This window comes from Fusarium keratoplasticum, chromosome 9, assembly GCF_025433545.1.
Source record: "Fusarium keratoplasticum isolate Fu6.1 chromosome 9, whole genome shotgun sequence".
Lineage (NCBI taxonomy): Eukaryota > Fungi > Ascomycota > Sordariomycetes > Hypocreales > Nectriaceae > Fusarium > Fusarium keratoplasticum.
The window spans coordinates 2,355,732-2,382,684 of NC_070537.1; the positions used below are offsets into that span (position 1 = coordinate 2,355,732).

At 50.5% G+C, this 26,953-nt stretch overlaps 9 protein-coding genes and 1 pseudogene across 10 annotated transcripts, besides 1 other annotated feature; 3 read left to right on the forward strand and 7 right to left on the reverse strand.

Annotated features, from left to right (window-relative positions):
• Positions 1-4,935: 4,935 nt before the first annotated feature.
• NCS57_01162400 (uncharacterized protein) lies at positions 4,936-5,526 on the forward strand (the record flags this gene model as incomplete). The annotated part of the gene is made up of 1 exon (XM_053061333.1): positions 4,936-5,526. The coding sequence occupies exon 1, from the start codon at positions 4,942-4,944 to the stop codon at positions 5,524-5,526; it is 585 nt and encodes a 194-aa protein (XP_052909719.1). The 5' UTR covers positions 4,936-4,941.
• A 635-nt stretch (positions 5,527-6,161) lies between these two features.
• Positions 6,162-6,565, reverse strand: NCS57_01162500 (uncharacterized protein; the record flags this gene model as incomplete). Its single annotated transcript, XM_053061334.1, has 2 exons — positions 6,162-6,504; positions 6,552-6,565. The coding sequence occupies 2 exons, from the start codon at positions 6,563-6,565 to the stop codon at positions 6,162-6,164; spliced, it is 357 nt and encodes a 118-aa protein (XP_052909720.1).
• A 1,275-nt stretch (positions 6,566-7,840) lies between these two features.
• NCS57_01162600 lies at positions 7,841-8,190 on the reverse strand (annotated as a pseudogene). Its single transcript has 2 exons — positions 8,026-8,190; positions 7,841-7,966 (listed from the first exon to the last, which is right to left on the reverse strand).
• Positions 7,841-8,190: a sequence feature.
• A 1,671-nt stretch (positions 8,191-9,861) lies between these two features.
• Positions 9,862-12,034, reverse strand: NCS57_01162700 (FAD-binding PCMH-type domain-containing protein; the record flags this gene model as incomplete). The annotated part of the gene is made up of 5 exons (XM_053061335.1): positions 9,862-10,348; positions 10,401-10,924; positions 10,975-11,452; positions 11,506-11,881; positions 11,938-12,034. 5 exons carry the CDS (start codon positions 12,032-12,034, stop codon positions 9,862-9,864), a joined length of 1,962 nt encoding a protein of 653 aa, XP_052909721.1.
• A 2,126-nt stretch (positions 12,035-14,160) lies between these two features.
• On the forward strand, positions 14,161-15,714 carry NCS57_01162800 (uncharacterized protein; the record flags this gene model as incomplete). The annotated part of the gene is made up of 6 exons (XM_053061336.1): positions 14,161-14,368; positions 14,471-14,496; positions 14,575-14,611; positions 14,670-15,123; positions 15,183-15,579; positions 15,628-15,714. The coding sequence occupies 6 exons, from the start codon at positions 14,161-14,163 to the stop codon at positions 15,712-15,714; spliced, it is 1,209 nt and encodes a 402-aa protein (XP_052909722.1).
• A 1,323-nt stretch (positions 15,715-17,037) lies between these two features.
• NCS57_01162900 (DAO domain-containing protein) lies at positions 17,038-18,316 on the reverse strand (the record flags this gene model as incomplete). The annotated part of the gene is made up of 2 exons (XM_053061337.1): positions 17,038-18,226; positions 18,273-18,316. 2 exons carry the CDS (start codon positions 18,314-18,316, stop codon positions 17,038-17,040), a joined length of 1,233 nt encoding a protein of 410 aa, XP_052909723.1.
• A 593-nt stretch (positions 18,317-18,909) lies between these two features.
• Positions 18,910-20,197, reverse strand: NCS57_01163000 (Abhydrolase-3 domain-containing protein; the record flags this gene model as incomplete). Its single annotated transcript, XM_053061338.1, has 5 exons — positions 18,910-19,343; positions 19,390-19,519; positions 19,582-19,631; positions 19,682-19,789; positions 19,846-20,197. 5 exons carry the CDS (start codon positions 20,195-20,197, stop codon positions 18,910-18,912), a joined length of 1,074 nt encoding a protein of 357 aa, XP_052909724.1.
• Positions 20,198-20,391: 194 nt separating this feature from the next.
• Positions 20,392-22,184, reverse strand: NCS57_01163100 (Zn(2)-C6 fungal-type domain-containing protein; the record flags this gene model as incomplete). Its single annotated transcript, XM_053061339.1, has 2 exons — positions 21,740-22,184; positions 20,392-21,677 (listed from the first exon to the last, which is right to left on the reverse strand). The coding sequence occupies exons 1-2, from the start codon at positions 22,008-22,010 to the stop codon at positions 20,392-20,394; spliced, it is 1,557 nt and encodes a 518-aa protein (XP_052909725.1). The 5' UTR covers positions 22,011-22,184.
• A 517-nt stretch (positions 22,185-22,701) lies between these two features.
• On the forward strand, positions 22,702-24,396 carry NCS57_01163200 (MFS domain-containing protein; the record flags this gene model as incomplete). The annotated part of the gene is made up of 5 exons (XM_053061340.1): positions 22,702-22,877; positions 22,934-23,224; positions 23,282-23,756; positions 23,813-24,007; positions 24,064-24,396. 5 exons carry the CDS (start codon positions 22,702-22,704, stop codon positions 24,394-24,396), a joined length of 1,470 nt encoding a protein of 489 aa, XP_052909726.1.
• A 338-nt stretch (positions 24,397-24,734) lies between these two features.
• Positions 24,735-26,172, reverse strand: NCS57_01163300 (Peptidase-S9 domain-containing protein; the record flags this gene model as incomplete). The annotated part of the gene is made up of 2 exons (XM_053061341.1): positions 24,735-26,051; positions 26,125-26,172. The coding sequence occupies 2 exons, from the start codon at positions 26,170-26,172 to the stop codon at positions 24,735-24,737; spliced, it is 1,365 nt and encodes a 454-aa protein (XP_052909727.1).
• Between the last annotated feature and the right edge of the window lie 781 nt (positions 26,173-26,953).

Genomic DNA, 26,953 nt, shown 5'->3' on the forward strand with positions numbered 1-26,953 from the left:
TTATCAATTCTATCTACAATCCCTTTCCCCTGCTCCAATGGATCCAATTGCGGCTTCTCGCTCCTTCCCCGATGATGCCCTCCCCCCCGAGGGCGAATATCACAGCCGCGAGGACCTACGCACCGCGATCAATGCCTGGGCTGCGCCGCGAGGCTATGCCTTTGTGACTGGGAGATCAAGGAAGACTCCCAATGGAAGATGCGTAGTTATCTTCAACTGTGACCGTGGAGCAGGGCGCACTCCTGCCCCCAAGGACCCAAAGCAGCAACGGCGGCAGACCATAACGCGCCGTACGGGATGCCGCTTCTCTGTCATAGCAAAGGAGAGCCTCTGCGGCGGTATTTGGAGTCTGAGGCATCGTCCCGAGGCTGGCTTTGATAAGCATAATCATGAGCCAAGCTTCAGTCAAGTGGCACATCCAACGCTTCGTCAATTATCCCGGCAAGACGAATCAATGGTTCAACGGCTTCACGGGGCCGGCGTTGAACCAAGGGAGATTAGGTCCTACCTACGCATCAATTCAGATACACTTGCTACACAGCAGGATATCTATAATTGCATTGCACGGGGTAAGCGAGACCTCGCTCAGGGCCAAAGCAACATACGTGCCCTTGCCAATGAGCTCGAGAGCGAGGGCTTCTGGAGTCGTCTTCGTCTCGATAATGATAGTCGAGTTACGGCAGCAATATTTGCACATCCAAAGTCACTGGGGTACCTTCAATCTTATCCCGAGGTGCTTATAATGGACTGTACGTATAAGACCAATAAGTATAAGATGCCTCTTCTCGAGATAGTTGCTGTGGATGCCTGTCAACGAACTTTCTGCGTTGCATTTGCATTCCTCAGTGGCGAGGAAGAAGATGACTATACCTGGGCCCTCGCACATCTACGGAGCATATACGAGCTTCATAAGGTGGCTCTTCCATCTGTGATACTCACAGATCGCTGCCTAGCTTGTATGAATGCAATTGCTTCTCATTCATGCTTCCCTGAGTCAATCTCGCTATTATGCTTATGGCATATTAATAAAGCTGTCTTGAGTTATTGTATGCCTGCATTCACTCAAGATAAAAAGCAACCCTAAGGGGCTCGAGGAGGTGGAATGAGTTCTTTGCCCTCTGGCATAAGCTTGTTGCCTCAGCAACAGAGGATATTTACGACGAGAACCTCAAAAAGCTTAAGGAGCTCTACATCCCGAAGCATATCAATGAGGTGGGCTACCTTATCCAGACCTGGCTGGATCCCTACAAGGAGCGATTTGTCAAGGCGTGGGTTGATCAATACCTCCACTTTAAGCAATATGTTACGTCACGTTGTGAGGGTATTCATAAGCTTGTTAAATCACACCTGAAGACCTCGCAAGCTGACCTCTTTGGAGCCTGGAGGATCCTCAAGCTTGTGCTGTCAAATCAGCTTGCCGAACTCGAGGCACTTCAGGCCAAGCAGCACACAAGCACGCCTCTTCAGCTATCAGGGGTATTATATAGCCATATCCGTGGCTGGATCTCACATGAAGCCTTACACAAGGTTGACTCTCAGCGGGAACGACTATTAAAAGCATATCCCGCGTGTACAGGCGTATTCACGAGGACTCTTGGTCTGCCTTGTGCTCATACCCTTCAGCTATTGCTAGTGCGAAATGAGCCCCTTCAACTACACCATTTCCACACACATTGGCACCTCCAGCGCTCAGGGATCCCCCCAGCTTCTCATCGAGCCTCACAAGTTATTTGATCGCCTAGCGGCTAATTCAACGCTGCCGGCAACGAGCACACAGCGTGAGCCCAGTACATTTGAGCTCGTTGAGAGGGCATCACAGCCAAGGGCACAACCAAAGTGTTCGAGATGTCATGAGCTTGGCCATAAGATGACCTCAAAGGCTTGCCCCTTGCGCTACGAGGATCTATTAACAGCTCCACCGGCGGCTCCAGTCCAGACTTCTACGACCACGCAGATAATAACGCATATATCTTCTCGCTCTGTGACCCGCTCTTTATCCCCCGTTATCCCCATCAGGCGCCTCTATTATATCCGAGACCATTACAACAACACATATATCAACACACACGACAACTCGGGTATTATCTCCCCCCCCGGCAGCTATGCCAATGGCTACCCCAGCCGCGCCTGCATTGCGAGCTGATGATCCTCGTGCTATCTTCCAACGATATAAGGAAGCACGAGAGGCCTGGTATGCTACGTTGCCTCGGGGAATGGTCAAGACCAACCAGCAATTTAGGAAGGCTATGAAGCTGCCTACACGTTACTCTAAAGCTGAGTATAACTGGTGCCTTGACTATAAGCAAATGGGGAGGCATTGCAAGGAGGGAAATGGCATTAGGGACTGGACTAAGGAGGAGATGATGAGTTATCTTGATTGGGATAAGGCTGAGACTGAGCGGGTTGAATCTAATGTAGAGAAAGAGATGGCACAGGAGCCCTTTCTACAGCGGCGAGGGATGCAGCATATCTGGGATGCTGCTGAAAGGGATCGTGAATTACAGGAGGATTGGTATAGAGGCGGGAACCCCCCCCCCACTAACATTTGTAAAATTAATATGAGATATAATTAGTATATACTATTTGAAAGAGAAAAAGAAAAGGCAAATTTCCGAGTATATCATATATAACCTAATGGCTTATTTTGGTTGAGCTATGGGTGAGTTAAATGATTGTGTAATATGGGCCTGGTAGCCTTCAATTATCTATATAAGAAAATAACTATCCCTACATAAATTACTGCCTTCCTTGCCAATACCACTGCACATAGCCATTCTGATCAATATCCGCAATGTGAATCCCTGCATTCTCTAATGCTGTGACGGTTGGCTGATAGGTAGTCATCCCCACCGCCGGCGAGGGCCAAACTGTGCCCGGGATGATTACGGGCTAATTCCGATATACCTGATCTCTGGCCTGAAGGGTATGTGTACTCCAATGGGGGTTAATATCAGGGTTAACCCTCTGTTGTTGTTGCTGCAGCTGCTGATTCCAATACGCAACATGCCACTCTCCCTCAACCTGATATCCCCATGGGCGTGATAGCACAGCGATAGGCGCACCTTGAGGAGGATACTGAGTATTCTGCGCTCTCACAAGGGCTTGGGGATTCTGGGCATACAGAGCATTAGATGTGGTAGGGTCATTCGGCAATGTATGTTGAGCCCACCAATAATGCATCTGCAGAGGCTGGGCTCCCGGGTGAGGATTATTAGGGCGTTGCTCTTGCTGCTGGTTACCAGTAATAATATGCAAAGTAGCTGGGATATTTGTATTTATTGGATATACTGCCCCGGCCGGTGTTGATATGCTATCAACGAAGATAGGGAAGTCCTGAGGGGTCTGACGTTGGTTGTGATTCCGGTTATTCATCTTCGCGATGTTATTTGAGAGAGGATGAAAGTCTCCTTCAATAGGAAAAAGCCTGCTTTATATATTAGAAGTATTGAAGTGATTCACTTCATAACCGTGCTATTCAGTTGTGCAGGTGAGGGCATCACATATTGTTCACAGCCCAAGGCAGATTGGCGCGTGGCTAATAGATTACGTTGTATCCTGAATATCTGTATACATAGAAGGCCTCGTAATCTCTTCAATTGCACGAATAGATGCTCTCTTAATAGATGAGGGAGGGATATCTCTTGATCACACACATATAAGTCGGTCTTACATAACAGATCTTATTTGCACCGCCGGCGGTGCGATATATCACGTGACCTTATTTGCACCGCCGGCGGTGCACGTATGACTTGCCTCGTTTGTCTAGGTGCTTAGTAAGAAGCATTGTTAACTCATCGCGGAAGTTCTTAAGAGACTGGACCTGCAAAGTACGGTTATAGTCTTAGGGCTCTAGCGTGCTCTCGCACCTCCGAAGTGCCTCGTTCCAAGACTCCGAGTATATCTCGTCACTGAGGCCCATTTCAGTCAGATCAAGCTTGCTGAGGCCAGGTGCTTACTCATAAGACATGCCCCGGCGCGGGTGTGTCAGACGCTGGCTTGTTTATCCGCATTCTGCTCGTTTCAAGACTGCCAGTAACGAGCTGAGGGAAAGGTACGTGGCAAGGCGGCGAGGCAAAGAGGCTGTGGAGATTAAAGCGCCCGGAACTCGCGCGGGCACTGATCACGCCACGCAATTCGTAGGACATTATGCAATATTACTGATATCATTCAGCTTCTCACCGGGGAGGATTTATAACCAATCGCAACCACAGAGACAGAGCCTGCTTTCATACTCGTATCATTGCGAGACCAAAGGCGGGAATGTATATTAGACAAGTATCCAGGCTTAGATCCCTTGCTCTGTGGTATCAGTTGGGTTTAGAACCGCCTTCCTCCTACGATGTGCGATTACACCTCGATCGACCCAACCGACCTTGTCGCCACTGACAGGATATACCCAACGTGGAACCAGGAGATATACAGTCTAAAGCACAGTAAGAATCAGCGTTGGTTTTGGTTGCCTAAACAGCGATCAGATGAACCGTTCCTGTTCATGACGTACGACAGTCGATCGGGGTCCAACGCGAGATGTAAGTAGGCTTGCCTAGCTGATAAACATTTGGGGCTAACATCCGGGTTGAGACTGTCCTTATGTATCTGTGGAGAACCCATTGGTAGAAGCTGACGCACCTCCCCGTGAGAGCGTCGAGACGAGGAATTTGGTAATTTCAAAGATGTGAGGGCGCATCTTGGATCAGGGCAGTCTGGTTGTAAATATGTTTCCAGATAGGCTGGATACCTATATAAACTTCAATGAAGAGATGCATATGTCTATTAACGTAACCTCAATGGCTCGTATCGACGATTCGTGTTCCAACAAGTAGACCTCGGTTACTCACTAAACAGCTAAAATCTTACATCACGTGCTTAGACATACGTATAAAGAACAGCAACCCACCCCTCTGTCATATCCCTACTTGCTGAATTTACATATCTGTCACCATGGCACTCAGCGAAACCTCTCCCTTGTTTAAGCACCTATGCGAAATCTACCACCAGTATCGACAGACAAAGGATAATAGAGACAAGGGGCTCTTCTACTCTGTAGATTGCCGCCAGATATGCCGGCAAGATCCTAGCTACGCTGCTCAAGATAGATACACCATTGTTCGATATCTGGATGAATCCGGAGAAATGGTTGAGCGCATTCTCCGAGAAGCAGGCTGGGACTTTAAAGGCACGGAGGCGACTACAACCAAAGCCAGCTATTACACTGTTCGACCCCTTATAGGAGATGAAGCCAACGAATTCGGAGACGCAAGGCACGTCATTCCTGCCGGGTTTTCATCTGTGGAGGAGCTACAGGCGAGGGCGAAAGCAGAGAACTGGACAGGTTTAAGAGTAAATATGTGGACGGATGATGGTGGTGAGAGAGGCTTGTTAGTGAAGGTCAAGTACTGGTGGCGTTTGGAAAATGTAGAGAACGGTGGTGATAGTGCGTGGAAGCAGGTGTTGCATGATATCCTATACTTGGGGCCTCGAAACGGAACCGAAGAAAGCGACGGCGGGTCCCGAGTTCAGGATTAGCCATGACAAGGCCAGGGCTTATCTCTCAACGGCAGTTATCCTAAGAGTAGTATTGCTATTTCTTCTCTTTTGAAGGCACCGCTAGTCATGCTTTGATCAATTTTGCTGCTGTTTGAGCGAGCGAAGATTTAATAGCGCACCGGAATATCATAACGGGCCTCACAGGAAAGAGAAGAGTTACAATTGCTTATATGTTATACAGCAGCTATCACAGACGCAACCTTTACTGCAGGTCCTTCAATAAACAGTCTATCTTTTCTCCAATAGTTTCCTCAAGAACTACCAGATCGACAACCTTCTGCTCAAGAACCTCGCCGCCTTGACCACCGAAACGGCAAAGCTGACCCCAATAAGCCAAATGAAACCTGGATATAAAATCACACCTTACTTCGATGTAGACGTCGCACTTCATCCTCAGTCACCGAACTACCATACACCTTCCCAACGCTTGGCTTGAGGTCGGCATCTCGATGATCCATATGATCCCTGAATCTCATTTGAAGCTCTCCTCCCGATTCGTGTCCTGTTCCTCCTTGTTGCGGCGCTTCGACCCATGCGACCAGCTTCACCGTCTTAAACGATCGTATACCGGCCGACGCGTTCACGAGGAGAGATTCCTGAGGCGGCGACGACATCTATGTCAAGATAACCAGCTCCAGAATTATATCCCATGCACCACTTGTCTTGCCGTGATAGACCACAAGGATAGTGTGCAGCAGCGCGATGATAGCGTGGAACAGCAGTGCGGCGATGGAGAGGTAGTCGAACCAGCCTGTCGCAGACATAACGTAGCCCTTATAAGTAGCTTTCATCTCCATCCGGGTTATATTTCCAGACTTGAGAATCGATGGTTCTGGAAAGCTCTCCACTGGATTTCCCTTTCGAATCATTGTCCTTGCCTGGTCTTCATTCTCAGTATCCCAAGCACCAGAGCGGTTTGTTTCGATCCTAAGGCTAGCATCCAGGGAAGTCCGGCCGCTGCAGATGACTAAGCATCGGGCAACACAGGTGCTAGTAAGTCGTACCAGCTAGGAGACATTCTAACCACCGGCATCGGCGGAGGCTTCCAGCGATAGTATCCGATGAGATGCGAGAATAGCAAGTCAGTTTCAACCAAGTTCCTCGCCCTGCCTAACGTATACACATAATCCAGTTGGGTATTCGCTATCATTTCCATCACTATCTTCGCGTTGGCCCACCGAGCATCGACAGAACATGCCACCGAGTTTAATGGTAGTAAGTTGCCATCAACATCTATTCAATTCCACGCAGTTCCAAAGAACATAGCCAGGCCAAGCGCAGACTCACTGTGTTCCTTCATATCGACGGGGATGATAAGCATCGAACGATTTTGGCTGAAGATATCATCGCTTAGGAGCGCCTTCTAGTTATGTAAGATGCCTCGCGCGAAAAGGTGCCGCTATACAGGCTCCAGAATATCGACTAGATCTACTTTAGGCGCAGGAAAGGGGGATCTTTGCATCGGCGGTGGTCGGCCTAACCAATACGCATCATATGCAGAAATGTTAGGGAACTTCATGGTCAGGTTGTCGGCTAAGAGGTCCAGCATACCCTGAGGCTCACAGAGCACGCGCACAGCGGGCACTTTTATCTCAACCTCGAATCGCATCAACTCTGCCCATATTAAGTGGCCTGGGAAGGGAGGTTCTTGAGGGTGAGTAGCACTTAGATATACGAGGGCGTCGTTGTGGAGGCCTCGTATTGCATCCTGTAAGGTGGCAGTGGCCGCATGAGCCGTGAATGACCACGTATTGGCATCTGATATTAGTGACGGCCTCGCATATATGCTCTTCCTAAGATTTGAATCACGCAACTCAAACGAATAGCCCGTGTTTTGACGCTTATACCAGGTGTTGTAATGCTGATATAGAGGGAGAAAGCCTGCTGCAGGACACCTATTATCTAAGAATTAAACAGTTTGATCTGAACAGTTGACGCCAGCGTAATATCCAGCGTCCAAATTCGTAGGCCATAGTTGGTCGTTGCTCCCTAGTTATACGGTTATGAATAGTCCAGCCAGGGAATCTTCAGTCCTCACCATTTAGCCAAAATATTCCACCGCCGACAGGCCAATCTTGGCTTCTAGGTATCATAAGCAATGCAGTCGCTGGACCAGCAAGGAGCGCCAATGAGCCTCCAATCAAAACGAGAGCAACGAAACCACGTCGCCTCCATCGTTGTTTTCGAGACATGATCTGGGTGCAGCGCATGCCTCCCCAGAATTCAGCCGACCAAAAATAGCTGGAAAAGTAATGAGTCAGCGCAAGGGATGCTTCCCTCTCCGTAAAGGTGCTTACTTGACCTGTGCAAAAGTCCATCCTAAAACGAGGAGGCCAAGCGGTACACCATCACCACACACCAGCTCGGATCGGAGGACATAGAATATCACAGATCCAAAACTCGCCACTACGAGGAGCTCCTAACAATAGAACAATGGTCAGATTTAAGAACAGCCCACCCATTCCTCTGGAAACTTACTTGGACCTTAGCGCCAATCTGCAGCAACCCAAGCTTGAGGTCATCCTCATCATGGTCGCCTTGTAACTCATCTCCAATGAAATAACCGGTGAGGTTGAGAGTGATCAAGGCAATAGACAAGAATGCGGGGACAATGTGGATTGCACAGCGCGCGAGAGCAAGTGGTCTCGAAGAGTCAATCAAGACCTTGGCCGGTTTATCCTCATGACCTCATAAAAAGGTGTAGTATCACGGCTTAGTCCCCCGTATAGTGCTAAAACGAGCTATTGTGTGCTATAATAATTGCAACCAATGCGATTATTGACTAATCTTTTGCCCTATGGTATAGCGGTCATTGGCATAACCGTTACAACTTAGTAAGATTTAAGTATTTCCTATGGTTAAGTACTATGGAATGAGTAAACCCTAGGAGCTTGAAACTTGTCGTTTTCCTTAGTTCGTACTATGTCATGTCGAGTTGAGGATAGCATGAGACCGCGATCTTCTAGCAAATAGAAATTAGAATGTCATCATGCGTCTGAAACTAGATTTTTTAAGGTGTGATACCCTTAGAGTATGTGGCGTGGACTAAGGGATATGCCTTTCACCGCAAATGATCATGGCTTGAGATTGGGCAGCTCACGGGTCAGACTATCGCGTCTTTGTCCATATACATCGTCAAATACCCAGTCATTATTGATTATCATAATCCTCCTCAATAAAGAGGGCATGAACCACATCGTCAAGGAACACATATACAGTAAGATATGTTGTTTCTTCTCGGGGCAATCTCTCGTGCAAGAGTAGGAGAACAAAATTAGCAAGGCAAGATAACTGCCGCGGATAAACTCTCTGATATTGAAAACGACAGGCGACAGCGCCGCCCTCTTATAGAGAACGTAAACGAATCCTGGGCAGACATTCTGGGCAGTGCAGCTGTCCCACCTTCCTGGTGAGACAAGACTCTCCCAGACCCATCCGTTGGCACCTCCAGGTTGATGACTGCGCGCTCGACTAGGGTTGGAGGGTTATGGTTTCGGATACCTATGCTTGCATAGAAGGTACTTTTAGATCCTCGGGTGGGGCGCCTGAGCTGGGGTGAAGACCGGCTGAGCTGCGCCTGAGGCGAGCCTGAGCTACCCTCCACAAAAGCGGCGATGCTCTGCGTCGATATTCTCCTTGCAAAACAGGTTGCTTTTTATTACCTGGAGAGCGGCAAGAAGACCCGCAGCTGTTATCAACTAGCGGAACAGAACACTCGGCTTGATGAAGCGCACGTGCTAGATCCGTAGAGGCAAGTGTACGGAGTATAGCCTTTTGCGATGTCTAGGGCCGCCATGTACTCCTCGCAAATCTGCAAGATCGTTGATGCACGGTGATCATAGCCCAGGTCATCAAGGTAAAGTAATCAAAGTCGAAGCAATAACGGTTGGATCGGCAGACAGCAACAGACGAGCACGAGCTTCAGTTGGTCGGATAAGGACTGAGATTCAGCCAATTGAGGGCATTGCTGCTCTACTTTTGAAGCAAGCCAAACGTGAGGCAGAGACTTTGATTGCCACCAGGCGTGCAAGGAAGAGCCCAGGTTCAGTCTCTATGCGTCAACCTTGTGTCAGTTTATTGGAATTAACATGAACATGAGTAGATGTGATTATGAGGCCCTGAAATACCGATTTCTTGGAGGCTGATTCAATATTAATGTCTTTCAAGTGAATGGCTAACTCTACAACTCTGCAATTACAAGACAGATGCTTCTATACGTCTAGAAAACGCCATGTACGTGGGTAAACCTTGGTTGCAAGGTGTCTATCTGATTATTTTGTATGCTTGCCAATCAAGCTCCACGCCCCATGAGCCTTAGACGCGGCAAAGCTTGCCGTTCTGAGTAGGGACGCCATCGATCTGGTTGGTAATGTACCAACGGTCACTACCAACAGCCTGGAGAGCGTAGAAGAGGCCGGTAGGGTCGACGTCATCCTTGATAGACAGAAGACGGTTGTACTTGGCTGTGCCGTAGAAGGACTGCTTGAAGTCAGGCTCAGTGACGTCCGACTCGGAGGCGTAGGCGCCGCTTCCGGGGGAGACGTCGCGCCAGGGCTTCATCCACTCGTTGGTGAGCTTCTTGCTCTCCTGGGCGATGTGAGACCAGGAGCTACCCTCAGGCCAGTTGATAACTGAGATGGCGAACATAGCAGCGTTGCGCCAAGCAGGGTTGACGGCGTTATCTGGGTAAGGGCCGGGGCCGCCGGTGATACCAAAACCGATGATCTGGCCGCCCTTGTCGGAGAGACCCTTGAGGGCGTCGAAGGTAGCATTGAACTTGGCAGCATCGACAAAGTTCTCCCTTGCATGGGGTTAGCAGCTATACGATAGATGGCTCATGAGATGGAACTTACTTGGGGAAGAGACGTCCGGCAGTCTTGGAGACGACACCACCGACGAGCTCGCGGGGGAAGCCAGACTTCCAGGCAGGGTAATAGCTAGAGTGCTCAGACTTGGTGACCTGAGGGACAATACCAAGGTCCTTCCATGTCTTGAACAAAGGAGCAGCGAGAGCTTCGAGCTCAGCAAGAGTAAAGCCAGGAGCGAACCAAGGGACCATGGAGAAGGCCAAGGTCTCTTCAGTGACGTGCCAGATGTTCCAGTACTCATAGTTGCCCTTCTCGTTGTAGGTAGGAATCTGTTCCCAGAAGGCGCGGACAGCGAGCCAGAAGGTCTCGTGAGAGATGGTGTCGCTGGTGGCGAAGGAGAAGGACATGACAGCGACCTTGGTCTTGGGGTGGGCCTTGACGGTGTAGGAGGTAACGACACCGAAGGTAGAACCACCACCGCCACGGAGGGCCCAGAAGAGGTCAGTGTTCTCCTTGTCATTAGCAGTAATGAAGCGACCGTCGGGGGTAACAACATCAATGCTCAGGACCTATTACATGGTAAGTAAGTATGTCACCAACCAAATTCAGTATCACATACCTGGTCAGCAGCCATGCCATGGACATTGTTCATAGGAGAGTGACCACCACCGGCAAGGTAACCACCAGCATAGCCAACGGACATACCCTCGCCACCAACAGCAGTGACGCCGTACTTCTCAGCAGCCTCATAGACCTCGGAGCCGATAACACCAGCGCCGACCTTCAGGGCAGGGCCAGACCAAGAGCCGGCCTTGAAAGAGCGGAAGTACTGGATGCTCTTGAAACGATGGGTCCAGATGGAGAGGGCACCAGCACCGACAGAGCGACCATTGAAATCATGGCCGGTATTCTTGACGACAAGACGCAGGTTCAGGGTGCGGGCAAAGTTGATAGCCAGCTGGATATGGGCGACATTGCGGGCATCGATGACATATGAGGGGAAGCCGCCGAGGGTGCAGTCACCGCTGGGGTTCTCGCTAGGCATGCAAGTCATGCCCTGGTAGAGAGGTGACATGACCGAGGTAGGGTCCTCTTCGCTGTATCCATGTTAGATGCATGTCTGCGGCGCTGTGAGGAAGTGTCAACTTACTGCAGAGAGGAGTTGGTCCACTGGTCAATGACCTGAACACAGCGGGCATCATCGACAGCACCGAACTCATCGTAGCAGGCAGCTCCGATGGGGACAGTCTTGATGATGGCACCGCCAGTGACGAGGTCAAGGACCTTCCAGATGATGGTGCCAGGCCAGAGAAGGTCACCGGGGAAGGTCTTGCACTTGGGCAGACCAGCCTGGAGACCTCGCTTCTCATTCTGAGTGGTGTCGTCAAAGTACAGGACAGAGACGTTGGTCAGCTGGAGGTCGGTCAGGTTGGAGAGGATCGAGTCCGTGAGCTGGACCTTTTCCTCGGGGAGGTAGTCTCCAGCCACGACCTCGCTAGCCTCATCGACATTGTCAGAGTTGGCAGCTGAAAGTGTGTGTCAGATTAGGAAGCTTGAACAAGAGTGCCATGCACAAACGTACCCGTCTTCTCGCCATCGACGACGATGGTCTGGGCTGCCACGTGGTGGAAGACCCAGGAGGCGACGAGACCGCCCAACAGGCGCCGATTGAGTTGCATTATGAGGCTTGGTTCTGACCAAAATAGGCAGGATCAACTGAAAAGAGGAGAAACGAGAGAGAAAAGTGACAGAAAAAGAGAGGCGCCCTCGGGGAGTTTCAGGAGATTAGCTGCGCGTGGGGATCGACAGCCACCAACCGAAAAAAGAGTGAGCGTGGGAGGGTTGGGTTGAAAACAGAAGAGGAAGGCCGATCCAAAAGAGAGTCAGCGAGTATATAACTCGCCCAGAGATGCCCCGAAGAGGACAGTCAGATCATCCGCTTTCGAATGCCGAGCGTTCCCTCCTCATCCTGAAATTGCCTGGCTCCAATAGTTTGACTTGTTATCCATGATGGCCTCGGACCGGAACGCTGGATGCGGAAACAACGGAAATTAGAACAGGTGAGATGAGAGGGAAGAGGGCTATGCTATGCAACGATTGCGGGAGGCCAAACGGCGGCTGCTGCGACCGCGACAGCTTCACACACGTTGGGCTCAGCGCGCGAGGTTGCGAACCAACACGCTCTTGGAGAGATATACCGCAACTAGGGTCATCCGCCCCTGGTGTTTAGCCTAATGCATGCTGGGTCATGGATGACATGCACGGTATCAGGGGCACTGACTCGCCTGCATCTCTGTATCTGGCATGGGGAGCCGGGGTTGTCATCCTCTTGGAACTGTTGCCTCTCTGGCGAGTCCTCGCTCTCGGGATGTTGGCTAACTAACGCATGTAGGCCAAGAGTCAGCAGCAAGCTTTGACCAGACCCTGTCAGAAGGGAATGGCGCTTGGGGAGTCAAGGGTCTTTTGGGGGCGGCTGGCTTTTGCGCTCCACTAGCAACTCAGCTTTATGCTTGTTTCCATGACGGAAGCCCTGTTCGAACAAGTCCCGAGGCTGAAAAGCGTTGGTCGTTACTGGCCCGGGTCCCCTAGACTCGCATCCTTTACCGGGATTGTGAAATCGTCCGGGGTCGGGCTTGGGGTCGCCCGCCCGCCTCGCTTCGAGGCGATTTCTAGTTTAGATCGCGACCGGACTCATCTCCCCGCCTCTTGGCCGGCGCCCCGGCTGAAGGGCCGTCTCGCGCTAAGAGGGTGCTAAAAAGGGTCCAGTGTCAGCAGTACGTATTGCTAAATGGTCATGGATGACGGACGGAATTCCCATCTGTGACGAACGAGGCAGAAAAGCCACAAAGCCTCAGCTCGTGTGGTCCCGTTCCGCTAAAGAATTCACTGCCGCGGGCGCAAGAACGAGTCAGATCTTTGGATGAACTCTTAGCCCAGGCAGAGAGATCCAACTGTTTAATATAAGCAAGTGCTCGGCAGGCCGGTCGTGATCCTTGAAGATGCATGACAAGGTAGCATCGCGAACCTGTCAGGGCAATTGAACCATGTTCCAACAGAGGCCGAGACCTGCAGCATCAGGTACTTTATTATCCCTCAACACGACCCGAATTCCCCCAGCTTCTCTTTCCCCTGAGCTAGTGCCGCATTCGCAACCTACCTCAGTCACATCCCGGCCCCAGATCTTGGCGCCGGGTCGGGTTCCGCAAAGCGCGCGAGTTTTTTTTCTAGTATTTCTTAGTAATTATTAATACTCATGTTAATGCCGGCGCCAGGGCTGAAAAAGCAGGAGGAGGAGGGGGAAGAGAAACAAGCTACGGCAAGCCACCGAGTGACGGACCGGGCAAAGCCTTCGTCGTTGAGACCGTCATCTTTTGACTTTTGGTTGGCGTATTTAGCCCCAAGCAAGTGCGAGCAGTTGGGAGGGTCGCTAACCGCGGAAGCTGAAGTGCCCTTCTTTTTTGGTCTTGCTAGAGCACCGGGAGAATGAAATTGACCATGTAGCTCGTGCATGTCTCAAGAAGTGCTTTGTATATTACCCATTGAGTCAGCCCAGCCAGCTAGCTAAACGGGCGGCCGAACTTTTGAATGTGACGCGAAACGGAGAGAAGAGGTAGTGTGTGTGTGTGAGAGAGAGAGAGAGAAAGGGACGCCCCCTTACTCTTCGGTTGAAGGTTCTTTTGCGTGTTGGTTGCCAAGTCCTCTTGAACCCTCCCGTTCCCCTCCTTTTCCAGAAGCACTCTTTTTTTTGTTCTGCTTCCATCCATTCTTTTTTACCCGCAGGAACAAGCAAAAAAATCCCGACAGCATGGTCGCCGTCAACGTCGACTCCGCCGCTGTTGTTGGTGGCGGCATCTCAGAAGTGCAAACGCGCGGCTATGTCCCCGTCGGCGAGCTGGGCACGACGCCCATGCAGCAGGGCGCAATCGCCATCATCTTCCTCGCCATGGCTCTAGCCCTGCTCACCTGGGGGTTCCGCATGTACTCGAGGTTCAGTACCAAGCAGCTGGGAATGGGTATGTGCAACCAACACAACCAACACACATCACCATATCCGAAACATGTCATTGAAAGTTAATCGCAATTGCAACTCTGCTAACATCTGACTGTTTTTTTAGACGATTGGCTAGCTACCGCCGCCATGGTAAGGGATCTTCCCTGGCATTGCTGATCTGTAGATCTTTCTCTGAGGCTGACTGACGATCCCCTCTCCACATTACAGGCCTTCTCGATTGCACTGACCGTGCCCTACTACATGTGTAAGTCGATCATGATCCCATGTCGTCGTCAATGAGAATACATGTTGACCATGCCTAGTCATCAAATACGAATACATTGGCTTCCAGACGGCTGATCTCCCTCCGACGTATGATGTCGAGCCGATGCTATTCTGGAACTGGATCATGCAGGTCCTCTACAACCCGATTCTCGCCCTCGTTAAATCGTCCGTCCTTATCTTCCTGCTACGACTAGGAGGACATCGTCGCAGCATTCGATTCGCAATTTACGGACTCAATATTTTCAACCTCACCATGATGATCGCAGTCTTCCTCACTGTTATCTTCCAGACTATTCCGATTAATGCATACTGGGACCTATCTGTGACAAAGCAGCGCCAGATTGATGGTCCCCTGTTCTACATCGTGACGGCTATCATCACGATTATTACAGATTTCCTTGTTCTCTTGATCCCCTTCTGGATTTTCCTCGGACTCAAGATGCGCATTGCTGCCAAGGTTGGCTTGATTGTTGTCTTCCTCATGGGTGGAGTGTAAGTATCACCCTCACGCCCGTCATCGCTCAACGCGTCTAAATCTCTCCGTCTCTTAGTGTCAGCATCGTCGCCATCGTTCGTGTCCACGAGCTGCGTAAAAAGTTCTACGTCAAGGGCTACGACTCGCGACACACGCTCGGCGACACCCTCAGCAGCATCGAGGTCAACCTGGCCATCATCGCCTGCTGCGGCCCAGCCTTGCGACCTCTGTTCCGCAGGATGTTCCCTGGTCTCTTCTCCAACAACAGCAGCAAAGACACTGGCAATAATTACACCCCCGGCAGCAGATACGGGACTGGCACCGGGCTGCGCCAAGGGAACAAGTCCACCACTGCATCATTCCCTCTCAAGGATATGCATATGAGCAAGACGCATACCGAGATCCGTGGCCACTCTCCCAATGGCAGCGAAGAGGAGATCATGACATACAACGGAATCATTAGGACAACAGCTGTTAGTGCTCGGTGACTCTCATCATATTCATATACTGACGTCAATTAGGTCAACATTAAATACGATCAAGCAACTTTATCCGACAAGGATTCTGGTCCGGACTATTCAGAACCAGTGCATCCCAGAGGCACTTGAGCAGTTTGAAACTTGATAAAAGGAAAAAGAACGAAAGAAATTTCCAGGGCATGACAATATTCAAAAGGGGCCATGGGGTCTCGTTTAATTCCACGGCAGCGGTGACAGGCTTCAAAGATATCCAGCGAGTGGGAAGCACCGCTATCACTGTCGTTAGTTTATATGTAATCTATGTACGAAGATGTTCTTTGTTCTTTTAATGAGACGATCGATGAAATTATAGACCAAATCGTTGTCAAGCAAGCATGTATGTAAAAGCCAGTCCACAAACTTGGCTGATGAGATGAAATGTGTGACAAGGGGGCAGATCTGAGATGATGTTAGTAAGGGGCACACTTCAAGGGATAAGTAGGGACGAAGGCTCATGCGTCGCCAATCCCAAACCTTGTGGCCGTGCGTAGGTTTTCGGTATTCTCTGACGACACACCCAACTAGAAACAGAGTTTAATATTCAATTCGCTTCTATAAAGTGGACAAAATAACTGGCAAAGCCCAGTTTCTAACATGTAATGAGCTAATCAACAGGCGGTTTATTCTGCGCTCTATTGTACTGCCAGGCATTTCTTCCTCAGAGACAGCTGACTTCCTGCAGGTCGTGTAGGGTAAGAGTTCTTTCAACATGGAGTCCTCTAGAGGCGCATCTGGACATTTGCCTCTTCGTAATCCGCTCACTTGCCAAGCCCATAGTCATAGTTTTTAAGGGATAACAATTCATAAGTGGCTCAAGAGCCGTCTTTAGATGGTTCAAAGTTCAAGATACTGGCTGGCCTCATTGCCTCACGAGAACCTTATCTTATCGATAAAGGCGCTGCTATCACGTGACGAGGATATTTGAGGCTGCCGATTGAAGCTGGTCACATGACTACCCACTCTGACAACATCTAGATCGGAGCCGGCCAGGGTCAGCCGTGACAGTGGAATTCATAGTACTTCTTATCCAAGATAGGCAGGGCAGGGTCTCTGCAGGGGAGTTAAAGATACATGTAGAAAAGAGATCTGATAAATTACAGGTAATGAAGGACCCTGCAACACGTGCACACATCTTACGCGTCTCGATGAGATGTGATATATGACCATGCATATCGAGGACTTGTTGTCACAAAGATATCACATGTGACTGTTCACAGCCACATCTGGAAGGTGCAATTAACATCGCCCTTTTGGTCTTGCTGGGGTCTATATGTTGCCCTGAAACTTGTGCTGGTTATGCCGATCATCATTCATGTCAGAGACGAGATCAAGTTAAAAGCCGTTGCCTTCGACTCTAAGCCTCCTCGTAACTCAGAACTGCTACCTAGGATTTTTTTCCCCAGTCTATCTGCTCTACAGCTTAAACGGCCTGATCTTGGCTCCGTTGGACCTGTTCAATTCCTCCATGACCAGACTTGTCACTTCTTGCGCGACACCCCACGATAGTTCATAACCCCTCCCTCCAGCCCCATACGCATGCACAACGACTCGAACTTCCTCGCCCAAAGACGAGTTTCTCTCAACCTGAAGACGCATACCTCCATCTCGGGTCGGTCGACGTCCCACCACATCTGCTATAACATGGGGACTTTTATCCCCCTTGTAACCCTCCAGTGAGGCGGCAAGACCAGGATCAAGGCCCTTGGCGGCTTCCATCAACTCCTCCCTTGTCTTGAGATGCGGTTCCGTCTCCCAGTTATTTGGCTCTTTTGTACCTCCAATGATGGTGCCACCGTCAAAGAACCGCGGAATGACAAAGCTCCAACTTCCATCCTTGCATTGTCGAGTGATGGTCTTAGAAAAGCCTGCGAGGTTTGTGAGAACAATTTGGCCTGTCGATTCAGAGTCAGTACAGAATTGAATCAGGTAGGCAGACTTATGGAAAGGTCCCCAGGATTCTGGGTAAAACTGCGTACCTCGCGTCGGGAAACATTTGGGGTCCCCAAAGCCCACGCCGCTGGCATTGATCACGGCAGCGACATCCGGAGTCACCGAGAACCCCTCCCATTCACTGGCCAAGTTTCTTTTCAAGGGGCGACCTCCTTGGAGAAGAAACTTTCTCAATAGCCCGGTGCAGTAAACCGGGGCGTTGAGGCAGAAAGTTTGATACTCGAAGCCCAGGACCACGCCCGGAGGGAGAGCGGATGCCGGCAGCTCACGAAATCCAGCCAAACCCGTCTCAGCCTCAAAGGAGCCACCAATCCACGTCTGATACGCTTCATCCGGAGCCTCGAGATACTCTACGCCAGTAACAGGCGTGATACCGATCCACGGCTCTCGCTCTGCTTGGCCCCTTAGATGCTGGACAGTTTGTTCCAGCCAGGTTGCTTCACGAGCGAGTTGAGGTGTTGACGCAGGGATTGGTCGGACATGAGCTCCCGCCCAAACGGATGCATAGTCCACTGCGTGTGAAGCGGGAGCTCCTGGTGTGCAGGTCGGGAAGTCCCGGGACACCATCATGACAAGATACCGGTGCTCAAGATGCTCTTCGGCCAACTTTGACTGTATTCTCAGGGCACAGGTAAGTCCGATGATTCCAGCTCTACTGTGGATTAGTACTGAATAGGGAGCTTTTCGTGTTTTCATACCCTATCACCACTATTCTGCGCTTTGGATGCTGAGCGGTGTCCATGTTGATGATCCCAATGATATGACGTGTTTGCCAATAATATTTGAGATAGGTCTTGTTTTCATTTTACTTAGATAGCAGAGAAAATATTTCGAACGTTAGGGATGATATTTATCTGTAGCAGAGGCTCAAGTCCCTGTCATAGACGCCAACGTTGATCGGATTGCATCTCAGGGGCTCGGATATCCCGATCTTAGCCTCCGTTATCGGTCCTTCATCACGAGACCAACCCCCGACATCTACACTGTCCGCTTCATTCTGGTCTATCAAACGTCTCACATCCCTTACATTCCCGACCAAGATCGTGGTGTATGAAGCTCTCTGAATATCGTGTGTGCTAGCCAAGGTGGCCTTTTTCATGGCACGGCATGGGAGTACAAGATATATACTTAATAGGCACGACTTTTCTTATTTCTTTGTTACCTGGCTTCGTAGTATTTCTCACATTCCCTAATTTTTACCTCTTTATAGTGTCTCTTCATAACAGTTTGAATTTGACTACCTCTTTCAAGGCACCTCTGTCTTCGAAACAAGACTTATGATAATCCAGCGAAGTCAAATGTGGCCACGGAGCTCTATTCCCATACTCTATCAATCTAGGCGTGGTGAACTCTCTTCAATTCTTCAGTAACATCATCCATAAACATTTGGGCCTTTCGCACACCAGCCATGTGCATAAAGGGGTGAGGCACACCCGTATAGCGCCGTACTGTAGTTTTTACACCCGACTCCACGAGGCGCCGTCCATACTGCTCGCCCTCGTCTCGAAGAGGATCACAGCCTGCGGTGCAGACGAAGGTGTCACAAACCCCAGTCAAGTCTCCCTTGAGGGGACTCAGGAAAGCCTCTCCCCTTGCAAAGAAGGCGGCTCTCTCCTCCTCAGTCGTGGAAGCCCAATGGTCCCGGAAGTAGACGATACGTTTCCAGTTGAGGCAGGGCGCCAGGGCGTTCTCGGCAAAGGATGCGAAGGGGCTTTCTTCCGGGGTGGCGGGTGTATCATGGATGACTGTGCAAGGAACCGCCAGAACAGCTAGAGAGTGGTTAGCCAAGGGGCAACAGTGACTCTAATCCCTTACCTAGCTTTAAAGGAAGCCCGTGGTCACGCGCGAGTTGCTGGGCGACGGCGCTTAGTGTTCCCCCGGCGGAGATGCCTCCGATCGAGATGGAGTCTGGACGAATGTTAATCTCACTCCCGTGGCGATGCACCTGCGTTAAGATGTCAGTGCCGGATATACAAGGGCTAAAATGGAATGGAATTTACAACTCACCCAACGGATAGCCGCCCAGGCGTCGTCATGCCCTTTTCCAAAGGCGTTCTCTGCCATGAAGAGTCAGTAGCTGCTGTGAATGGCATAGTAGAGAACACACCAGGGCAGTGTCTATAATTGACATCAATGACCATAATCCCAAGTCGATTCCGCCACTCCATGCAGAGTTCGGCGTCGCCAGTCAGATCACCAAAAGTGAATCCTCCACCTACAGTATGTTAGCCTTTCGGTCTTGAACATGGCCAAGATAAGAATGCAACGCACCATGAAAGTTGATGTGAACTGGGTACGGCCCTTGGCCAAACGGCGACTTGCTGGCGTCGGGGTGATAGCATCTCGCAGTGATCTCATGGCCATCGTCTGATTTGATCTTGATATCTTTGACAAAAGGCTCGTTGGAGAAGTCACGGCACCAGGGTGAGGCATACTTCTTGGGGTTGGCGCGGATGTCGGCAATGGAGACGGAGTGAGTCGCTGGCTTGTTCGCGAGGTGAAGATTGTAGTATTCGATAAAGTCCTTGTCTAGACGATCAAGAAAGCTGGGATCGATCGGATTCTGAAGGGCGTGAGCAGAGCTCGTGTTCCTTGGGGTCTCGGTGGTGAGAGCGGGTGCCATGTTGATAGACTTTGTTACAGGAAAGAGGTCTTTTTTGTTTGGATTATGTTGCAAATGTGAGGCCAGCGGCCAATACTTTGTATTTATGTCATCCGACCTTTGGTCGGCTTCCTCAAGGATGCTTGTTGATCGGTAGCTATATGAATAGCCGATCGGCATCATAAATTCCCTCGGGCCAAGAGTAGAAAGCGTTTCTAAGCCGGGAATAGATCGAAAATACCCCCGGGGTCACAGGGCCAACCTGTTGACAGCTGTAACCACACGGTTCCGACGTCCATCGGCATTGCCGACGAGTCACACGCAACTAGGCGCAGCGAGGCGTAGAGGTCGGGCAAGTCCACCACGGAAGGAAAGCCGTCTCCTGGTTCAGGCCTGAAGTCCCGGGATGTGTCCTCTCCAGATGAATCAGAGGCTTCGGCGGTGGGTTCGTGGGCTAGATCACCGAGATATGCGGCTCGGTACATGGCCTGCATGGCATTCAAAGCCGAGAGCCAGCGTTTAGCCACCTTCCAGTCATGTTGCCAGGAGACAAAGATACGACGGATCGTTTCTAGATAGGATTTGGCCTGATTGACTGTCTCTTCGGCCGAAAAGGCTTCATCGCCAGCATAGATGACCCAGAGAAAGGTGTTTACCGCCGAGAGGATTGAAGCGGCGACCCATATCGATTGGAGTGCGGCTTGACTAGGCCGATCTGACTCCAGTATCGCGATGAGCATCTCGCCGATAGCCATGGCATTTGGGACGCATGTCTCGATAAGACAGTTTTCACGATGAAAGTATGACCAGCCAGCTGCGTCCATACGTCCACAGAGAACAGTAAATCCGTCCAGTTGTGGTAGATATGCTTGGTGAGCTACACACAGTGAACTTCGTAGTAGCATGTGCATCGAGGCAAAGCCTAGCCCCTGGCCAAGATCACAATGGTTGTGGTAGTTCTGAATACTCCACTGCAAGCTGGGCCCCAAGGATGAGAGCCAATCTTGGAGGGTCGAGGTTAGTTGGAAGAACAGACTCTGCGGGTCAGTGGGAGGATGCTTATCAAGGTTCCTCCGACAACAGACGTTAAAGTCAGCCAGCTTGCTCCAAAGGTAGACGGTGCGGATGAAGTAAGGAGCTAGACCGATCTCCGAAGGGTATCCCGCAAAGGACTGGATCCCTTCAAGAGTCAATCCTCTTGACCCCTCCTGGTAGGCAAGGGACGTATCTGTGCTCGGGAGGGCTATTCCGATATTCACTTCCGATAGGCAATGCGGCTTGCACAAGAGGGATGCTAGGGCTCTGTCGAGGAGCAAGCATGCCCAATACGTGCGGCGTCGGATCTCTTGCTCTCTTGGGCCATACCTCTGATGGTAATCCTTGTTGAGGCGCATGATCTGGGCCATCCGAATAGCGGTCCCGGCGTACATCCAGTGCCGAGATCCAGAGCCGGCGAGAAGCTCGGCAACGGCTAGGACCAGATATCCTTGGATGTGAGCGACTGTGAGAGATTAGCGGCCGAAGTGGTGACTATGGGCGAGCAATTGCATAATGGTACCCTACCACTCGGTTCATCCGATGAAGCTTTGGCCTTGGACCGAGCCATCTGCGAATAACGCTTCCAGATTTCCTCCCCGCTGGATAATTGGAATCCTTCGGTCGCTTCCTCTGGAGTCAGGTACCGGGCACAGAGGCAGATGATGGAGTACACAAGGAAGGGTTTACAATGATAGTTGGCTTCGAAATCAGGACGATAATCAAAAGAGCAAAAGTCGGATGCAAAATGCCTGGTAAAGAAGAGCTCAAAGCAACGCCGCACAGCTTTGCGGCTCATGGCAGTATCGCTCACATCAGGGCAGCTAGCAGTTCCTGATGACGGTATGGACACCGGAGTATCAACCTGGTGCTCCTGAGGTGATGGTATCAACTCGGGTTGTGGCGATGATGGCCATAGGCACGGAACTCCAGCCGATGCACAGAACCTGCAGCGAGGCCGTACTCCATCGCACTTGGTCTTTCGGCGCCGACTGGATGGTAATCACAACGTCAGATTTTGCGGGGGATCATCATGACAGGTCTGGGGAGCATACCACGTCCCACATGCTTGTGGAGTTCGTCGGGGGACTCTTCGTCGTTGGCCAGTATTCATGCTTGAGTCGGTGACATGAAGTGATACCTGTCGGTCCATGAGGATGCTGGTCTTCAGAAATACCGGCTTTTCCGTCGGAAGCGATCGGACTATGGCCTGGACAAGTGCGGGGGTTGATCGGCTTCTTCGGCTCATCCGATGAGGGAGCTTATCGGTATCTTGTGGTGATATGGGATCTACTTGGAACTTGTGGAGAGATAAGCTTAACTAGATGGAGATGGGTTCAATATCAGATATGGTGGTTGCGATGGGGTATAAGATTGCATAAGAAGCTTGGGTGAGTTGAGCTTCCAATCCAATCATTTCAGATCTGGTTCATTAATCTGCCTTCACAGTTCTTTTTCTAACCATCATGACTATTAACAATCCTGCCGCGATGGCTCCTAAGCCGTCGGAAGATCTTGAGCTTCAAAAGGCCCCCTCTAAAGACCTAGACATCGAGGTCGACAACGGGGTGGCCGAGTTCCACCTTGACGAAACTGTCGTCCGGTCTCTGAGGCGAAAGGCCGATTTCATCCTCATTCCTATCTTGGCTATCGGATATCTGATGAAGTAATGCCCAGTAACGATCCCTGGTAACAGCACATTTGATTGACCAGGATGAATAGCTCGCTAGATCGCAGCAATCTGGCCAACGCCAACACTGCTGGCCTTGAAGATGATCTGAACATGGTCGGAAGGCAGTACAACAATGTTCTCACCTTCTACCAGATCCCATTCGTCGTATTCGGGCCTGTCATTGCCATGTTGACTCGCATCATTGGTGCCAAATACACCATCTCGGGAATGTTGTTTGTCTTTGGTGTGGCCTCCTTAGCTACCGGTTGGGTCAAGGAATATCATCATCTGATTGTTTGCCGTGTCTTTGTGGGCACTTTTGAGTCTGGGTTTCTTGGATCGTAAGCTCCCCATCTTTGGCAGAGTAAAGGCGGTACTGACACATTTGTTTCACTAAGGGTCATTTACTACCTCTCCATTTGGTATACTCGAAAGGAACTGGCCAGTCGAATCGGCATCTTCTACGCCGCATTGACCGCATCTTCTGCCTTTGGCGGCCTCCTCGCCTACGGCATGTTCCAAGTCACACCGAGCAGTGGCTACTTTCGCTGGTCCTACTTGTTCTTCCTTGAGGGTGGTATGACGGTCTTCTGGTCTATCATATCTTTCTTCGTGCTTCCTGTCGACACACAATCAGCTTGGTTCCTCAACCTAGCCGAAAAAGAAGTAGCCGTTCTGCGATTGGAGCACGACTCAGTCCAGAGTCTCTCGACAGAGTTCAGTTGGAGAGAGTCACTGTCCGAGTTTACCACACCACATGGATACATCCGTGTCGTGCTTTCTTTCGTCATGGGAGTTATTCTGACATCAAACGCAAACTTCCTGGCCATGGTTGTGAGGCGTTTGGGCCATGGCGTGGTGAAGACGCAGCTTGTAGGTGATTTCTCGACCACCTTGACTCTAGAGTACAAGCTAACCCAATACTTCAGTACACAGTTGCGCCAGCTTTGACTGGAGCCGTTTTACTCTTTCTCTGGTGCAAGTCCTCGGATCACTTCCTTGAGAGGGGACTTCACAGCGCCTTCTCTGACGTCGTCAGTCTTGTTGGATATCTTCTACTCTTCACTGTCAGCACTGACAATTTGGCTGTGCTCTACTTTGCTATGTTCCTGTGCACCATCGGTGTAGGCATCCCAGGCTTTGACATTGCAAGAAACCAAACCGCTTACACTTGCAACAGGCATATCCTAGCACCCCGATCAGTGCCACATGGACGGTAGCCAACATTCCCAACCTGAACGCCCGAGCCCTAACAAGCGGCATGTTTGTAGCCTTTGGCAACTGTGGTGGGTTCCTGTCAAGCAACATCTACCTGAAGTGGGAGGCACCGAGGTACAGCACTGCACTTAAGACAAACATTGGAATGTGTGCCATCTCCATCTCTGCGACTACTGCCTATGCCCTGTGGATGAGATGGGAGAACCGGCGCCGTGATAGGCTTTATGGTAAGCCAGGTGGTTCTACAGAGGGTATTACTAGCTCTCGGGACCCTCAGTTCCGATTCCAAGCATAGATCCTGAGTTCATGCCGAGATGCTGCTATGGGAGCGGATCCTATCCGTATTAGGAATTTAAGGAGGTTGTTTGAATCATGTATCCTATTCGAGGGTCTTCGTTTAGATCCTCACAACGGGCTGTTTGGAATCTACGAGGCTGGAGGGTGGACTATAAAGACAAGCGGTGACGGTTGTTATAGCGAGTTGCTAATGCAAATTGACCGTTTGTTTCCTTACCACGCTTGCTAAAGGAAGCAAACATAGGCAAGCGCTTAGTCAATTTACTTAGATAATAATCTAACTACTCCTCGTACCAGTTAATTTACAAACTTGAACAATTTCCTTCCTGGAATACATCAGGATGATGTCTTAACCTTGGAAAACACCTCATCAAGCCAACCCAGCGTCTTGAAAGCTAGCTGCTGCTCGGCTCCAAGAGCACAATGCTCTCCAGCACCTAGCTCAGTCTCGAATAAGAAATAATGAGACTTTTTGCCCAAAAGTCTCGCCATCTCCTCTGGCTGCCCGGGGGCAATATGGTCATCTTGGCCCGAAGCAACAAAGACGGGACATTTGATCTGCGAAAGCTTCTTCTCGTCGAGATTGAATTCGCCGACGCCCGAGAGCCAAGTGTAAGGATCCGTAGTGTTCCAAGCCCATGTACCTTGGTCGACTCCCCATTTGAATTGAGTAGGAATGTTAGGAATGGCGAGGAGCTTGTCAACATATTCGTTGAAGCCAGTCTTGTTTCCAGAGGTGAAGAGCTCGACCATCTGAGTTGGGAACTGTTCGAGGATGGAGCGTTGAAGGTTGAGTAATCCGTCGATGGCGACTACAGCAGCGAGACGGTGTTCGCGTGTAGCAGCCAGAGGCGCGAGAAGCCCACCAAAGGACAGTCCGATCAGCGCGACGCGATCGGGGTCTACATCCTTGCGCTGACGGACATAGTCAACAACAGGAGTAACGGCCTCCCACCATTCCGGAATGAAGCCAATATTCTGTTGTCGGCGCACGGTTGGCTGGCCTGGACCCTCGTAGGTGATGCAGTTCCAGCCACGGGCAGTGACTTCGCGACAAGTGCCATGATACAATGATTCTTGATTGCCATCATAACCAGTGCCAACGATTAGAGTAGGAAGTCGTTTTCCGTGCGTAGCTTCCTTACCAGGAGGGAGCTCTGGAGCTGCTGGGTAGAAGTATGCGGGCACAGTGAAGTTGGTGGCCTTTAGTTGGACAAAGGTCGGAGGCTTGGGCAGTAGGTTGACGGCCTTGTTGAAGGCTTCACTCTGCTTGTCCCAGAGTGTGTAGATTCGAGGATCGGACTGGTTTCCGTGCAAGAAGAAATCGGCAGCCCGGTAGTAGGAAGACGATCGGAAATAAGCCTTGCGGGCGGATACCCACGCCTTGTTGTTCTCTGCCTCCTTGGCTTGAGAACCAATCTTGTCGCCGAGAAAGTTGAACTCTCTGTACCAGCTCTCAATGTTTCCGGGTTCAATGAGTGCGGCGGCTCGAAGAATTTCTCCTGTGGCAGCACCTTCCTCGTTGGAGAGAGAAAGGTATTCCTCGAGGATGAATGCAAACTCGCTATCGCTGCTAAGCTGGTGCATAGAAGTGGTCGAGTTGCTGAGAGTGACGTTGGGTGGATATGGCTGGTTGTTGTTCGCGCCGGCAACCTAGTTATAAGATACCAAACATCAGCCACCACTATTTTCACGGCCATGGATCGTGGTAAGAGGAGATACATACAGCAACAAGCGCGGCGCTGAGCGTCATGAATTGCTTGGAGAAGATCATGGTGTCCTGTGGTACAAGAGCCAGTTGAGTGTCGATGTGAGTGAAGATGATATCTGTTCTCAAGACGGCTTCATGGACTGTTTAAATACTTGCTCGTGTCAATCAGTCAGGGACTGATCACCTTGATTCCACTTCTCCCCCTTCGAATGAGTTGCTCCATGGGTCATAGACTGGAGCCTGCCATTCGGTCATTGAAGTCATCGCTTGGTCAAGGGCTCGAAGAAGCGGTGGGGGGTAGACTTCTGAGCCACCCAGCGGAAATAACACAGCCGTAATTGAAGTCATCGCTTGTAACTCGGATCGAAAGAATTACTTTAATTGGAATAGAGAGTTGCGGCGCTGTCGTTCTCGTTCAAGTCAGGTCCCCCGGTGGGCTGGGGCCTCTTACATCAGCGCTAGGACATTTTGAATTGAAAAAACCCAGCATCTCGGGAGGGACGGCATGGCATCCCGTTGGAATCTCGCGTATTGGTGGCAGATCTTCTCCGCCTTACTGTACTCGGATATCGGCATGCAAAAGCGGGGAGCCGTTTGAACGAGAACGACGTAAGGACGCTGAAGTTCCCTGAAGATCCGCAGTGCCTTTTCAAGGTAGCTGCCATGCGTTGACAGATAATAATTTATGTCATTCCTGTTATGTCATGAAGTTATCGTTATAGTATGCTATGTAGGTAAACCTATTTTTAGTTAAGTTCAGGAAACTTGCGAATATCCTAGACAAGTGTAAGAGTCGTCGGCGTGTACTTGATAAACCCCTGTAGCTAATTTTTAGACAATAACC